The following is a 14487-nucleotide window of genomic DNA, read 5'->3' on the forward strand; positions in this document are numbered from 1 at the left end:
GAGCCTGACTGCTTCCCTCCCATCTCGTGCTTCTTTAAGTCTTCTTTCAGCCTCCTTAATCTCCTTGCAAATGAGGTGACATCTGAGCCGGTGCTGATGTAATCTGTTCAGAGGACTGGGATGTGGGGGACTTGGTGACTCTGTGGGAGGCCACCAGGGACTGCCTGCCTCTCTGTGAGGGCAAACTTCCAGGCCTCGCCTGACTGCTGGTTCCATGAATTAGGGTGACAATGAGTAACAAAGACCGGTGATAGATGCTCCTTTAGTCATAGACCAGCTCCGATCTTGACCTGAGACTATGCCGCCATATGAGGCATGGTGTTCCCAAAGCTGGTTGATCATCAGAATCATATGGGGGACGCCTGGGTCGCTCAGTTGGTTAAGCGTCTGACTTCGGCTCAGGTCATGGCTCAGGTCATGATCCCATGGTTTGTGGGTTCAAGCCCCGTGTTGGGCTCTGGGCTGACAGCTTGGAGCCTGCTTCGGATTCTGTGTCTCTTTCTCTATGCCCCTCCCCCACTCACACTCTGTTTCTCTCCCTTACAAAAATAAATAAATAAACATTAAAAACAAATTGCACAGAAGCTTTTCAATTTGGTTTAAAGATACAGCTTCCCAGCTCCCACCCTAGAACTAGGGAATCAGAATCTCCTTGTGGACTGAAGCATGAGCTTTGCAGTTAGACCTGGGTCCAACCTTCTTGGCTCCTCCCCCAGCCCGAGAGCCTGGGCAAACCAGGCAACCTCTGATCTGTGTATCCAAGGTTAACCCTTACCCGGATTGCTGGTGGGGAATCACTGGAAATGCATGTAAAAATGCATGTAAAAATGCATCTGGTGGAAGGCATTTGATTATGATTAAGACATACCAGCGTTTTACTCTGAGTTGCCTGAGACACCTTGTTTTTGTGGGAAGAAGTAATTGTTCTATTAAAACAAAAATGAAAACAAAAAAAAATCCCCAGGAGAATCCAGCTGATTTTTGCTCCTATCTGATGGGAAGTCACTGCCACGAATATTTTCTCGCTTTCATTAAGAAAAGTATGTTCCGAGACAATAGCGGGAATGGAAGGACGTATACTCTTTTCTGTGCCAACATCTGTCCAGTGTAGAACAAAATGTTGTTCATGGCCAGGCTCCACTTTGCTGAGAGAGGCTGGTGTCTGTCTTTGCAAAGATGGTCCTTTTGACAAATCATCAGAGAATCGCGTGTGCCAACGTGGAGACCCCAGAGAAGGAAGGCAGCCTTCAGAGGAATGTAGCTTTTGGACTTTATGGGAGGGGTGAGAAGCCTACCCACCTGCCAGAGTCTCGGGTTTACCTCCACAGATTAAGTGAAATACTCTACACAAAGTACTCAGGAGTTCTAGAGGCCTTCACCAAATGTCTGCTGCTGCCACCATCCGTCCTTTCCTTATCATCTGGACTCACGTGCACTTGAGCTAGATTCCCCAGGTCTGCGTCTGGAAGCCACCCAAGTCTTTGCCCTTTGGGATGTTCCGGGAGGTCCCGCCACTAAAACATGCTGTGGGCAAAGCAGAGACTGCCTCTGCTTTGGAGGAGAGGTTTTCCCAAGCCAACTTTTCTTTTGAGCTGAGGGGAAGGGCTGAGGTAAGAGACAGCCACAGGGGGACAGCACAAATAAATACGGAAAACCCTCTCCAGGGGCTGCCATTGTGCTTAGTACAATGGTGGGCCCCGGAGAGCATTTTTATCCAGTTGAGATGAGAATGTAAAATAAACGCAGACATATTACACCCTCCTCCAGAGGCCTGACTCATTACAGCCCACCCCTGAAGGCTGTAGAAGTGAAAAGGGAGAACGCTCTTTTTGTCAGAGTCCTGGCCTACCGTGGGGGAGAAGGAAATCTAGGGTGTGGAGGTAGGTTCTCAAGCCTGGGGTTGGGATTCCCAGAAGCTTTGGGCACCGGTCCTCTGACCACCCTGGGCTTTCTCAAAAGCTGCCAGCACCAAGTCTCCACCCTTCCCAGGGCTTTCCGGCCAACAATGAGCACGTCCAACAGGGCAGGGCTGGAGGCACACCCAGGCAAGGCTGGCCTGTAGGGAGGAGATCCTCCCCCCCCCCCCCCCCCACTTCCAGTGATGGGCAGGAGGGGCCGAGGAGGACCGGTGGCTTTCTGGAACTGAGGAAGTATGCCCAAACACTAGAAGGACTGGCAGCTCAGCCTTTGCCGCCTTGGTTGTTTTGAAGTAAAACAGAAAGATCTTTCCGGAAACAAAGCCATCTTTCATGAAAACGAGTCTCCGCTCTTCTGCAGGTGGCGTTTCTAAGCATCCCTCAGGTAGCTGAAGAGAATTCTCCTGACCTGACATCTTTGGATGCTTCTATGTTGAGCACCTACCACCCTGGCTGGCCACGGTGCCTGTGGGGGCCCCTGAGCCTTTCTCTGCAGGACACTTGCCTACACGCTGAACTTGAAACTGGGGAGCTGGGGAGCGAGGGTGGCAGGGGAAGGTAAAGAGCAGCCTGGAATAAACCACATAATACACTTAGCTTGGGACTGGGCACATAAAGGTCTTTATTACACGGCAGCAACTTTATTAATAAAAGCTTACGTTTGGGCACTCCATCTTGCATTTATGCCAGGTCCTGCTCTCCCCGAGGCTCACAATAACCCTTGGAGGTAGCTATTATTCCTATTTTATAGACGTGGAAATCGAAGCTGAGAGAAGTTAAGCAAATTGCCAGTAGTTACACAACCGATTATTGGTGGAGCTGGAACTCAAACCCAGACAGTTTGACCCCATAGCCTGCACTTAACTGCCGTGTAATCCTTTCTGTTGTTACGATGCCTTGGCACATCTTCAGAGGATCTCAATCTTAGACTATTGGACAAAGAGAGGGCTGTTTTTGAAGCGTATAAAAGAAGTTGCGGGCTTGCTTTCATGCTGCAGTATTCATATAAAGGCTGGGGGAGAAAAAGCCCAGAACAAAAACTAAACTTCTTGAACGATTGAACTATTTAAAGTAGTACCTAGAAACTCTCCATAGCCAATATCACCTATCGATACAATGCTTTCCTGTGCCTGAGCCTAACAAGCCCAGAACGTAGCCAGAGAGCAAGTATTCACTCCTAATTTATTGATGAGGAAACTGAGGCTCAGAGTGTATGGGGGTCTTGAAATCGAAGTGGGTGACTGCTCTTAACAAAGATCACTGATGTTTTTGAGTAATTACTACGTCCTGAGTGCTGTGCAGCGCTCGACGTGCATTATAATGTAGCAATGATCTGATGGGTACTAGTATTCGGTCCATTTTACAGATGAACAAGTTGAGGCCTAGGGAGCCTAAATAATTGGCTTTAAGATACAGAGCTAGTGAGCACCTCCCAACCGTTGCTCATAACAGCACCTTGGCGGGCGGTGCTGGGGCTCACCGCCTACTGGAGGGAACTGGCTGGTCTCACAGGGAGACCCTCCTCCGTGCAATGTGCCCCGGGGGATTTAGAATGTGGGAGACGCAGTCCTTGCCTTCGAGAGGTCATGGAAATGGAAGCAAACAGGAATCCCAGTTTTGCCCCTTACTGGCTGGTGATCAAGAATGTTTCATTAGCCACTGAGTTTGCTCTCCTCACCTGTAAGGTAGAGCCACAGTGATCTGTCTTATAGGCCCGACATGAGAAATTCGGTTAACTTAAACCCTGGCACTCAATAGGGGCCTCATTACAGTTGACCTGAAGAGGGAAGACACATGCGAAGCTCATAGTACTAGGCAGCGTTCGAACAGCGTCACACATGATGTTCAACCATAGGCCCGCAAAGAATTTTCTGGGGCAGGTTGGGCTGGGCCCATCAAGGAGGTTCTTAGAGAGGGTGTGAACTCAGGCTTGTCTTTGATTCAGGGCAAACGGAGCCCCTGGGAAATGCCCACGGGCAACTCCAAGGAGCTATGGACGACTGATCTCAAATAGTTAATGTTGCCATTACCTCTCGTTCCTGGGGCCAGATCCTCCTGCTCTCTACCTCCTTGAAGAACTGGACGTTGTACAGGAGGAAAGCCATTGTCAAGGCTGCAGAGGTAGGAGAGAGCATGGTGTGTTCAGGGAACCTGCAGAGGTTTGGGAGAGCCGGAGGGCAAGATTCGAAGGCGGGGCATCGTGGGAGGAAAAGCTGAGCAGTGGGCGGGGCAAGTGCCATTACGAGAGGCCCTGGACTCCCGGCATAGGCTGTGAACCTGGCTGTCAGCATGTGAGGGCTAACCGCTGACGCGACACAGGGAGTCAGTCTTCAATGCAATGGTGATCACAGTGGCAAAAGCCACAGAGAGCTCAAGATAAGGGCCGCAGGTAAACGCTGGCTGTGGTAATCATCCCAGAGAGGTGATGCCGGTGCAGGTGGAAACAGAAGCGACCAGAACACAGACCTCAAGCTGGACCTCCTGACCTGTGTTCTATACTAGTACACTCAAGGTACCAACTGTCTGGAGCACAGTCTCGGTTTCCAGCTTGGTGATGAGGGTCCGCGTGAATGCTAGGGTGACTGGCCCCTGCACAGGTGTTACCGGTGGCACGTTTGTGTCCCCTCCCCCCCCCCCCCCCCCCCATGGCTCTCCACGAATTTATACACTGAAATCCTAATCCCCGATGGCATGGCCTCAGGAGGCGGGGCCTTGGGTAATTAGATCACGAGCACAGAGCCCTCATGATAGGATTAGCATTCTTATTATTTTTTTTAATGTTTTTATTTTTGAGAGAGAGAGAGACAGAGCACAAGTGGGGGAGGGGCAGAGAGAGAGAGACACAGAATCAGAAGCAAGCTCCAGGCTCTGAGCTGTCAGCACAGAGCCCAAGGTGGGGCTCAAACTCGTGAACTTCGAGATCATGACCCAAGCCGAACTTGACCGGTGACTCAACTGACCGAGCCACCCAGGTGTCCTGGATTGGCACCCTTACAAGAAGGGACATGAGAGCTTGCTTCCTCTCTCCCTGCCATGTGGGGACACAACCAGAGATGGCTATCTACAGACCTAAGCAGATTCTCACCAGACACCAGATCTGCCTGGATCTTGGACTTCCCAGCCTCCAGAACTGTACGAAATGAATGTTTGCTGTTCCAGCCACCCAGTCTATGGAACTCTGTTAATAGCAGCCTGAGTTGACTACGACAACCGGCTTGACAGACCCACAGTAGAATGGCTCTGGTCAGAATAGGGCATCTCGAGTCTACATACACCCTTGTATTTTCCAGCGAGCCCAAAATTGTGGCAGTGAGAACAAGTAAATCAAAACCTAGAAGACTTTCTTCACTTAAGGTCGGTGCTTTGAAAGATGGGTTTCTACCAATGCACTGCAGTTTCTTAGTAAATGGTGAACCACTCGCGCTAGTTCAGAAGCTCTTGTCCTCAAGGTTCATCAATCCCCCTTCTTGTCCAGATGATGAGACTGTCACTGTTCTGTGTCACAAAACCAAATACCAGGTAGACCAGCACAGCCCCAAAGCTCTTTTCAATATTTTTCCTTTAGTCAACTTGGCCAATCCGGTCTGGATTCCTGGACTGCCCTGGATCACACCATTGCTATTCGTTGCATTCCCCTCCCCACCGCCCAAACGGCCTTCCTATGTGACAAAAATGCATTCCTAAAGCTTTGGTATTCTGATTTTGTTCTGGTCATAAGTCAGGCTGGTACTTGTTCAAATGGGACAGACCTTTCAAGGGAGCAGGGGAGCAAGAAAGGCAACACGGCGTGGAGGCATTTATGAACAGAATAAAGCACACACTTTATTCACCGAGTGGCGAGTGCACAACAGTGACACAGAGTATGGGGCAGGGAAGCGGCAAGTGCTGCTTGCGACAGGAGCGTGGGGCAGGTCGGGGCCATAAAGCACAGCGACGTGGGGCCAGCTGGCCGCCCCTGCCTCTGCATACTAGTATGTGGTATTCGGGGCACAGACGGACACCCACTCACTTTCACGGGGGACACGACACATCTTTCCAACAGCAGCTCTTCCAAATATTCACTTTCATATTTCTGAAAGGGGAGGGCAGGAAGAACTGGACGTCTTTTGACACTTGCAAAAAAAAAAAAACTCCATTAAACCAAACTCAAAAGGAAAGGATGGTAAGAGATTTGTCGGCCACTCACAGAAACCACACACATTTGTTACCGGACGGGTCTGTACACAGAACCCAAGAGGAACATCGATATCGTGGACAACTGTTTTCTCTTCCACAGGATAAAGAAACATGGGCATAGACCATCATCAAGTGGCTCACCACCTTTCTGGATGTTGGCGTAAATAGTATTGTCTCCTGCTACCTTTGGTGAATAGGTTCCAAAAGTGACTCATGGGATCTTCACTCTTGAGAAAGACACTTTGGGGAAGAATTTTATTTAATGATAACAATTGCCAGTCGATTACATCAAGCATCAGAAAATGTTGGATTCGATTTTGTTGTGTCTGCATACATTGTTTCGAAAGTTTCTTTCAGCTTAAACGGACCACCTCCCCCTTTCTGAGTTTGCCATAAGTTACATTTGCCCAAATGAAAACACAAATATCCACATGCAAAGCATATCCATCACCATCTCCTCATTGCTTCCTGGGCAACAAATGGAAAGGGATTTTTTTTTTTTTTAAAGGCCAAAGTCAACGTTTCGCTTTCTTTCATTACGACACAGTCGGGTAGTTTCCTTAATGTACATTACACTCTAAGATGGCGTCAAGTGTAAATCTCAAGCCTGAAATCTTTTTTTTAAGAGAACATTCTTCAAAAGGGAGTACTAATGAGTGAGTTGTAGGGGCTTACTCACAAACACTTGGTTTATCAAAAGAAAAGAATTTCAAAGATCAAGAAGGTCAAGGCTGGCCGAGGACGTGTAGACTGAACAGTGACCAGGAATGCAGAAGACGTGATCTAAAAATCGAGCTTGCCTCAGAGGACACAGAAGGGGGGACGACACGGAGTTCCTTTCCTTCCACCACCTTTCCTGACAGTCAGAGAGAGGGCTCACCTGCCCCTTCGACGCGCAGGACGCTAACACCAAGCTTTTTGAAAGAATTTTTAGAAAGACCTACCTAGTCAAAAGTAGTGAATTTGAATTTTTTTTTTAACTTGCAAAAGCGTATATATTTGATATAATCATCTGAGAAGCAATTCTTTAGAAAAAGGTGTTTGCTTTCAAGTGTAAAGAAATTAGGTGAAAGTTTTATAAACATTTCCAGCAAGACTTCTCTAGGTAGAGTTGACGGGCACAACCAGACTGAGAACGTGAGCTTCACGGGGAGTGCGGGCCACAGTGCCCATGAACTCTGGCTCTTCTGCGTGAGGTTGCACAGAACAGGCAGTTTACTGCTAGTTATTGAACGAGTCACATGAAGAACATTTCCTAACTAACCCAAACCAAAATGTGGGTGCACAGCGGGCTGTACAAGTTCCCAAATGATCTTCACGTCTCCTCTTACACCACACAGGAAGACTAAATGGTATCCTGGCTCTCCTGGGAGAAACCGGAAAGGAAGTCCTGACTTTCATGTTGCCAGAGGCCTCTTTTGCTTCATGCAATCGGTGTGTGCTTAAGGAATCGCAAGTAGGCCCAACCCTCAAAAATGGAGCCCTTGGGGGACGTGCCAGGAAAGTTTGCCAGCTGTGGGAGTCCTTCCCTAGAGGGAACAATCTCTGTTCCTTTGGCTGCGTTAACAAGTGGAATTTTTATGTGCGGTGCAGAGTGGGGTTCAAGCAGAGAACGCGGATGTCCTGCACGGTGGCCTGGACGTGCCCAGGACAAGCATGCTGAGCCCGGTTTTTAAAAAAACGGAGAGGCCATTGTAGCCTATAGAATAGATTTGGCAGTTAGGAGAACCAGGTTGCCCCACGGCCCATCCCTCCAGCTGGAGTCTTCTGCCGGGAGTGGAGTCGGGGAACCCGCTCCACGATATGGTTGTCTACAACCCCTCCCCAGAGCACAGCGCTGCTCTGCCCGCAGACGGGAGGCTACTGACGTTTTCTGGTAATGCATTTTTGCACGGTGCAGTTTAAATGAGCTAGTACGCTCAATACGGAAAGAAGCTTCCCACCCCCGATCCCCAAGTTGGATGCAGAATTGAATTCAGAAGATACAGAAGTAGAGTTTCATTGGTGGGAGGTTTTGGTTCGGATCTTTAACTACCACTGCAATTTTTCTCCCACTGACATCTGATCTATGTGCACATGGGTCATAATTCATTAACCAATGAAAACATGGAGGGCCCCTTCTTATCCCTGTAATGAAAAACTTCTCTCCACCAGCCTAGCACGGGCACCCATTTGGCCATGCTGGTGACTGATTACTGGGAATACCCTCTGGTCTCCACTCCTCCCACTGGGCCAGGGCAAAGCAAGGACTAGGATACGCGGGCCTGAGGCGGCAGGTGCAGGAGAGGTCGGAGGGAAGTCGGGGCGGCAGAAATACTGAACGAGGCAAGAGGCACTAAACTGCGAGCTGCGGTCCGGAGGCTTCAGACCCAGGAGGAGCCGGTCTTCTTTCGACCACTCCATCAGAGCCACTTGCAAAACGCGTTAGTAGGTCCAATGCACACACGCGCGCACACACACACACACACACACACACTCCTATTTGTGAGAACAGTCTTCAAACATTCAGTGTCTAGCACTGAAAGGACAGGCGGCTTTCGATCCCCTTGGGGAGGGTGCAGGACAGTGCTACTGAGCAGGCCCAGAGCTCAGCACGGCACCCGGGCGATGGAGTGCGTCACAAGTTAGGGGTTCGCAGTACAGGTCCTGGAACAAGTTTCCTCGCTTTTTACCACTGGAGTCAGTTACCAACTAGTTCAAATACTTGGTGCCAGCAGGAAGAACTTCTGAGCCTTTATTATCGGAGGCATAGGAAGAGAATTCGCATGATTTCTCCTTTGGCTTTAAAACAGAGTTTCAATTCCTAGGCAGAGCCCCCAGTTACACATGAATAAATGTGAAAGCCTCCCGTGTGTGGAGCTGGAGAGACCCTCCCTCATCCGACTCACAGGTCATTTGAGCCACGGCCGGAAGCTGCCGGGAACCGTGATGCGGTCTTACACGCGCGTTTTGGTGAAATCCCAGGCCCCGCTTTAAATCTCGTGTTGCCAAATTGGTGAACTCTGGTGCGATGCTCCGAGCTCCACACACAGCCCGATCGGAGGTCTGTTTCCTCCTCGGCGTGCTGCTGACCTGAGCTCCATCAATCACGGAGGATGCTGGCTTCTGACACCAACACCCTTCCACGAAGGATGCCTTGGTGGGTGCGGTGTAGCCTCACTCTCGCCCTTTGAGTCAGGCGCACGTGTGCAAATGTTCCTTGGAAAAGCTGCCGCCCGGCCGGACAAACGTTCAAGCAGAAATGAGATGTAAAAGTACACGCAGACTCCCCAAACTACCCTGGGTGCATCCACGTACGCACACACGCGCGCGCGCACACACACACACACACGCACACACACACCATGAAGTCAACAGAGCTAGGCAAAGAAGGAAAGCTGAAAAGGCCAAATTAAATCAGTCTGAAGCAATGTACCCTGGAGTTGCAGAGATTGCAGAGAGAAAAGCATGCCCTTTCCTTAGCCGACTACTGAAAAGACCTCAAAAACCACCCCCAAAACGCCAGTGGGCTTGATCGGATTCAGAGGATGCTGGGTGGAAGAAGGACTAGCGTGGGCGGGACACATTTCTTTGTTTTTTTTTTGTTTTTTTTTTCTTTTTGCCAAGAGTGCCGCGGCCCCCTTGGGCAAAAGTCATCTAACAGCACACAACCGGAGAGAACCTCTCCCTTTCCTTTCTGGGCGGTGGGGCCGGGGGACAGCTGCTGTCCGTGGTGGGGAGGCTGAATGAAGCACACAGTCGGAAGCAGGGAAAGAACGAAGGGAGATATTCCTTTCATTCCATTTCCCTCTCTTTCTCTTAAAAAAATTTTTTTTTTTTTGTTTTTAAATAATAGCTAAGTAATTTGCCCACCAGGTCCTAGCAAACAGTAGAGAAAAAGGAGCGTGTTAAAAATGACTCGGGCTGCTATTCAGCCCCCTCAGAGCAGAGCTTGCCCGGTGCCCCGACGCTGATCTCCATCCTGCTGGGGGGCGCAGGTCGGGCTTCGCGAGGCCAGTGAGGACAGGGGTGCGCAAAGTGGTGTGCCCGCATGGATATGTCCCTCAGGCTCTTCCTTCTTAGCCACAGTGCTACATAATAAATATATTCCTACCTCGGAATTACTATAGCTGCTTTTTTTTCCATGCGGCGTCCTAAGGGCACTTGCTGGCTCTTACCCATACGGTCAGCACTATTGTGAGACAACAGTTATAGGAACTGTTGCGTACATAAGGTGATGGCAAAAGGTCACGAGTGTGGGGAACGCAGAAATTTCTATCTGTTGCTTCTTGGCAAGTGTTGCCGGTGGTGGGTCCGAAGTGTGGCTCGTGGGCGTTTTCACCAGGTTCCCCCTTTCGTCGTTGCTGAGGGACAGTAGCTTGTAAGTTCTCCAATCAAGTTTGGGCCTTAACACAACATCTTATGTGTCACCGCCACGTCAGTCCTTTCTCTACCTGCTGTCTACGCGGGGCGGGGGCGGGCAGGGGGTGGGGGAGGCCTAGAAGAGTCTCGCCTTCTTCTTCATGTCGTTGCGTCTCCAAAGAGGTAACTTGTCAAATTCCTGTATGGACATTCCAAAGATTTCCCGAAACACTTCTGGGGCTAAGTGGCGCTGTGATGGGAGAAAAGATCAGTGGTTAAGTTCCGGTGGCCACCCGAATGGCCTTGAGCCTTGAGAGTTGCTCTCAAGTCTACAGGGGATCATTGTGAAGAGCAAGACAGAATGATGGCAGAGGAGTTTACTTCTTGAGCTTATTAGCAGGCCCTGGCCTCACTGGATCCTTACCTGGTTGGCCCAGGGGAGGCACCCTCACCAGGAGACAAAAGAGCTCATAGAGTATTGATGGTTATTGAATATACTTAATGGTGATGGGACATAGGAAGGTGACCCATCACCCTAGAGGCAACTCCATTTCAGGTCGCTGGGATGTTGAGGAGATGCAGGGAACATGGACCATAGTAATAAGAAAGCCAGAGACAGACTTCCAGAATGGTCTCCGGGGAGCCCAGGGGCTCCCTCCTGGCTCAGCGGCAGGAGTTTTGGTGGATGCCTGGTCTGTGAGGAGGACAGACTCCATCTGTTGTCCCTCCTAAAAAGTTCCCTCAGGATAGTAGAGCCTTTATTCTCTGTGCCAGACTGACTTCACATACAAAGGTACTGCCTTTTGTCAGGGAGAAGTAATGATTCTTTTTAAGACTGGCAGCCAGAGTTTTTCTTAATTAAAATCACTCAGATGGAAAAGTATAAAGATCAGCATTCCATGTCTAAGGAGGTCTCGGGTGTGTGCACCCAGAGAACCCTTCGACAAGGAATGTGGGAACAGCCAAGAGAGACACTCTTCGTCCAGCACTCCCTTCCCTCTCGCGACGAGCGGGACCCAGGCTCAGGGAAAGGTCAGGCTCTAGGGTATCTGAAGAAGGATGGATTCCACTCTACAACCCCGGCCATCAGGATGACGACATCGTTTCCACAGAAAATGACTAAAATCATACTGTGCCTCCTGGGTCATCTTTGGGGTTTCACCACACATTTAGGCTGATCTCTTAAGTGTATATTTGGGTTTTCATCCCAAGTTATAGTAGTTCTACCTAACATATGAGGTTGATTCTTTTCTTTTTTTTTTTTTTTTTTGGCCTGGGGAAAGTTGGGGGAAGTGCACAGGTATCTGCAGTTGGGACTAGTTATTTATGTATTTAGTTAGTTAGTTAGTTAGTTAGTTAGTTAGTTAGTTTACCTCCAGCCTGGTTCTGTCCACATCTCTTAGGATTTTGTTGCGCCCTCTGTTGGTCACCATCAGCATTTCATATGGAAATATCTGAGAAGCAAAGAAAAATACCTCTTCTAGAACACCGTTGTCCATTTTATTAACAAGCAGAATCTACCTAAAATCTAGCACTCCCAAGATAGAGCTTCTAAGACATTGTAATTATAGAATCTGAATGATGGGTGTTCCTCAAATATCCAATGGACAGGGACCAGTTCTCATACATTCTCAACTCACCATGTCTCATGTGACCCTGTGCCTTTGGAGGGCTTTGTAGAGTGAAAGAATACAAACCTATTATGTCTTGGGGGTAAAGGTAAAAATTAGAAGTGAAATGATAGGAATGTGGTTTATATGACAGGGTACCCTTGCAGGGTTCAACGGTCTTGTTCCATGACCGGCTCATGATTCCATGCAGCCAGGCAGGCCCAGAAGCCCTCTGGTGGAGGACACTGAGATATGTCCCAGTTATGGTCACCAGGGAGCATAGCCTTGGGCACCTCTGGAGTTTCAGGATGGTCTGGAGCTAGGGTAACCAATCATCCCAGTTTGCTCGGCATGGAGGAGGTTCCTGGAATGCCAGACTTTCAGGGCTCACGCTGGGAGAGGCCTGGGCAAGCGGGATGTGTTGGTCACCCCATCTGGGGCGGTCTGTGGGTGCCCCACTTTGCACTGGGCGTGCCTCACAGTGCTTGTACCAGGGGCCAAGTACAGAGCTCGTAGGAGAGGTGTGCTGTATTTCACTGTGGATACATCATACCGCACCCAGTGAGGGCTTAAACCTGTTGACTCAGTGTGACAAAACCAGTGGAGAGTCAGGGTACTCTGTGATGTGGCTTGTGTGATGTATCAGCCTGGAAGCAAGTGGACCTCAACACTGAGTGTGATGGAACGGCAGAAAACCAAATCTCTTCAGGGTGATGGCCCGGTGTGCTATTCCCATATGAGAGCCGGGAGAATGGCTACACTTGCCTTTGGTTCCAACATGTTGGGCATGGACACCCCCCGGTCCATTCTTGTCCCGGACATGTGGCCGTCTGGGAGAGTCTGCAACAGAAAAGCCGCTTTAAGGAGCACATGACAGCGTGGGGAGCTGAGGGGCGAACCGTGTGGCCTCCCCAAACTCCCGGTTTCTGTCTCAAATCCTGTTTTACAGATGTGCCATTGTGATCACCATAAATATTTCAAAAATGAAATCCTTGCTGCCTAAGAGCAGGGATACTGGGAATACTGTTCTTCTGTCATTAAGTGGGGAAAGACTCTGGCTTAATAACTATTGAGGGACCCCTGGGTGGTTCAGTCGGTTAAGCATCCGACTCTTGATTTCGGCTCAGGTCAGGATCTCCTGGTTCTTGAGATCAAGTCCCAGGTCCAGCTCTGCACTGACAACGCGGAGCTTGTTTGGGATTCTCTCCTTCTCTCTCTCCACCCCTCCCCTACTCATGCTCTCTCTCTCTTTCCAAATAAGGAAATAAACTTTAAAAACAACAACTATTAATTCCTAATTTAGGCTCCACACACGAAAGTATACAGTATATTAAAAAATTTCCAAGTCTGTGATTCTTTTCTCACTTTACTCTGAGTTTTCTTTGTATCCCCCCCCGCCCCCATCCTCCACCATGATTTTATAAGGCTAGGGTCTAGGAAGAAAGAAATGGTACCAGACAGGACAGGAATTTCTTTTCATTTGGGACCATGGGAAGGAGGGGAGGACCCAAAGCTCGGAGTGGTTAAAACTGAAAGGGAAAACTGTATGTGGGCAGACCCTTGATGTTGGTCCACTTCTGCCACAGAGAGGACGCTCTGAGGCCAGAGCAAGAGTCCTCGGACACCTGGCCTGTTTCATGCCACGTCCCCAAGGCCTGCGGGGCCAGCTTGACGTGGGCATCGGGCATTCCTGATCCTTACGGCTCCTCACGTCTCCGGGCTAATGAATCAGACCAATCAACCCAAGTTAAGAATCTTCTCGACAGAAACCCTTCCCTCGAGCCGCCACACGAGTCTGGACTGGTAAATGGCTGTTTTGCTGGCGTGGTCAACAACTTGAGAAAGACAGTGTTTCATACCTGGTAGTCTAGAAAGGAAAGAAAAAGAACATTTCAGAAGAGAAAGATCAGAGAAAAACACGACACATTAATATACAATATTCTACTGCAATTCCGCAGACATTCTGCAAGGCACCGCGTTCTTCTCTCTGCTGGGGTCTCTGGACATGCTGTCTCCCTGAAGCTAGGAGATGCTACTCCTGTTTCAGTTATCAGTTAAAAACACCCTTTTTTCACGGAGGCTTTCCCCGACACGCTGAAGGTATTTCTGCCTTCTCTGCTTACAGCATGTATCTCTGGAAGCTTCTCTCTTGTCACCTCAACCTGTCCCTGTGTCTCACTCAGTCATGTGCATTTTTTTTTAAATAATTTTTTTTAAATGTTTATTTATTTTTCGGAGATAGACAGAGTGGGGGAGGGGGATAGAGGGAGGGAGACACAGAATCGGAAGCAGGCTCCAGGCTCTGAGCTGTCAGCACAGAGCCCGACGCGGGACTCGAACCCACAAAGTGCAGGATCATGACCTTGGGCTGAAGTCAGACACTCAACCGACTGAGCCATCCAGGTGCCCCACTCATGTGCATTTTTTTTTTTTAATGTTTATTT

General features: G+C 49.3%; 1 protein-coding gene across 28 annotated transcripts in view; it reads right to left on the minus strand.

Annotated features, from left to right (window-relative positions):
- Window positions 1-5716: 5716 nt before the first annotated feature.
- The window catches only part of ABLIM1 (actin binding LIM protein 1), a 303758-nt gene continuing 294987 nt past the window's right edge, over window positions 5717-14487 (minus strand). For all 28 annotated transcript variants that reach the window (XM_023240969.2, XM_019813866.3, XM_045040719.1 and 25 more), the window contains 4 exons: window positions 13903-13910; window positions 12809-12883; window positions 11807-11887; window positions 5717-10683 (listed from right to left, as the gene is read on the minus strand). In XM_023240969.2, the coding sequence (XP_023096737.1) occupies window positions 10570-10683; window positions 11807-11887; window positions 12809-12883; window positions 13903-13910 (278 nt within the window). In that variant the 3' untranslated portion in view covers window positions 5717-10569. The remainder of the gene's footprint in view (window positions 10684-11806; window positions 11888-12808; window positions 12884-13902; window positions 13911-14487) is intronic.

This window comes from Felis catus, chromosome D2, assembly GCF_018350175.1.
Source record: "Felis catus isolate Fca126 chromosome D2, F.catus_Fca126_mat1.0, whole genome shotgun sequence".
NCBI classification, from domain to species: Eukaryota; Metazoa; Chordata; class Mammalia; order Carnivora; family Felidae; genus Felis; species Felis catus.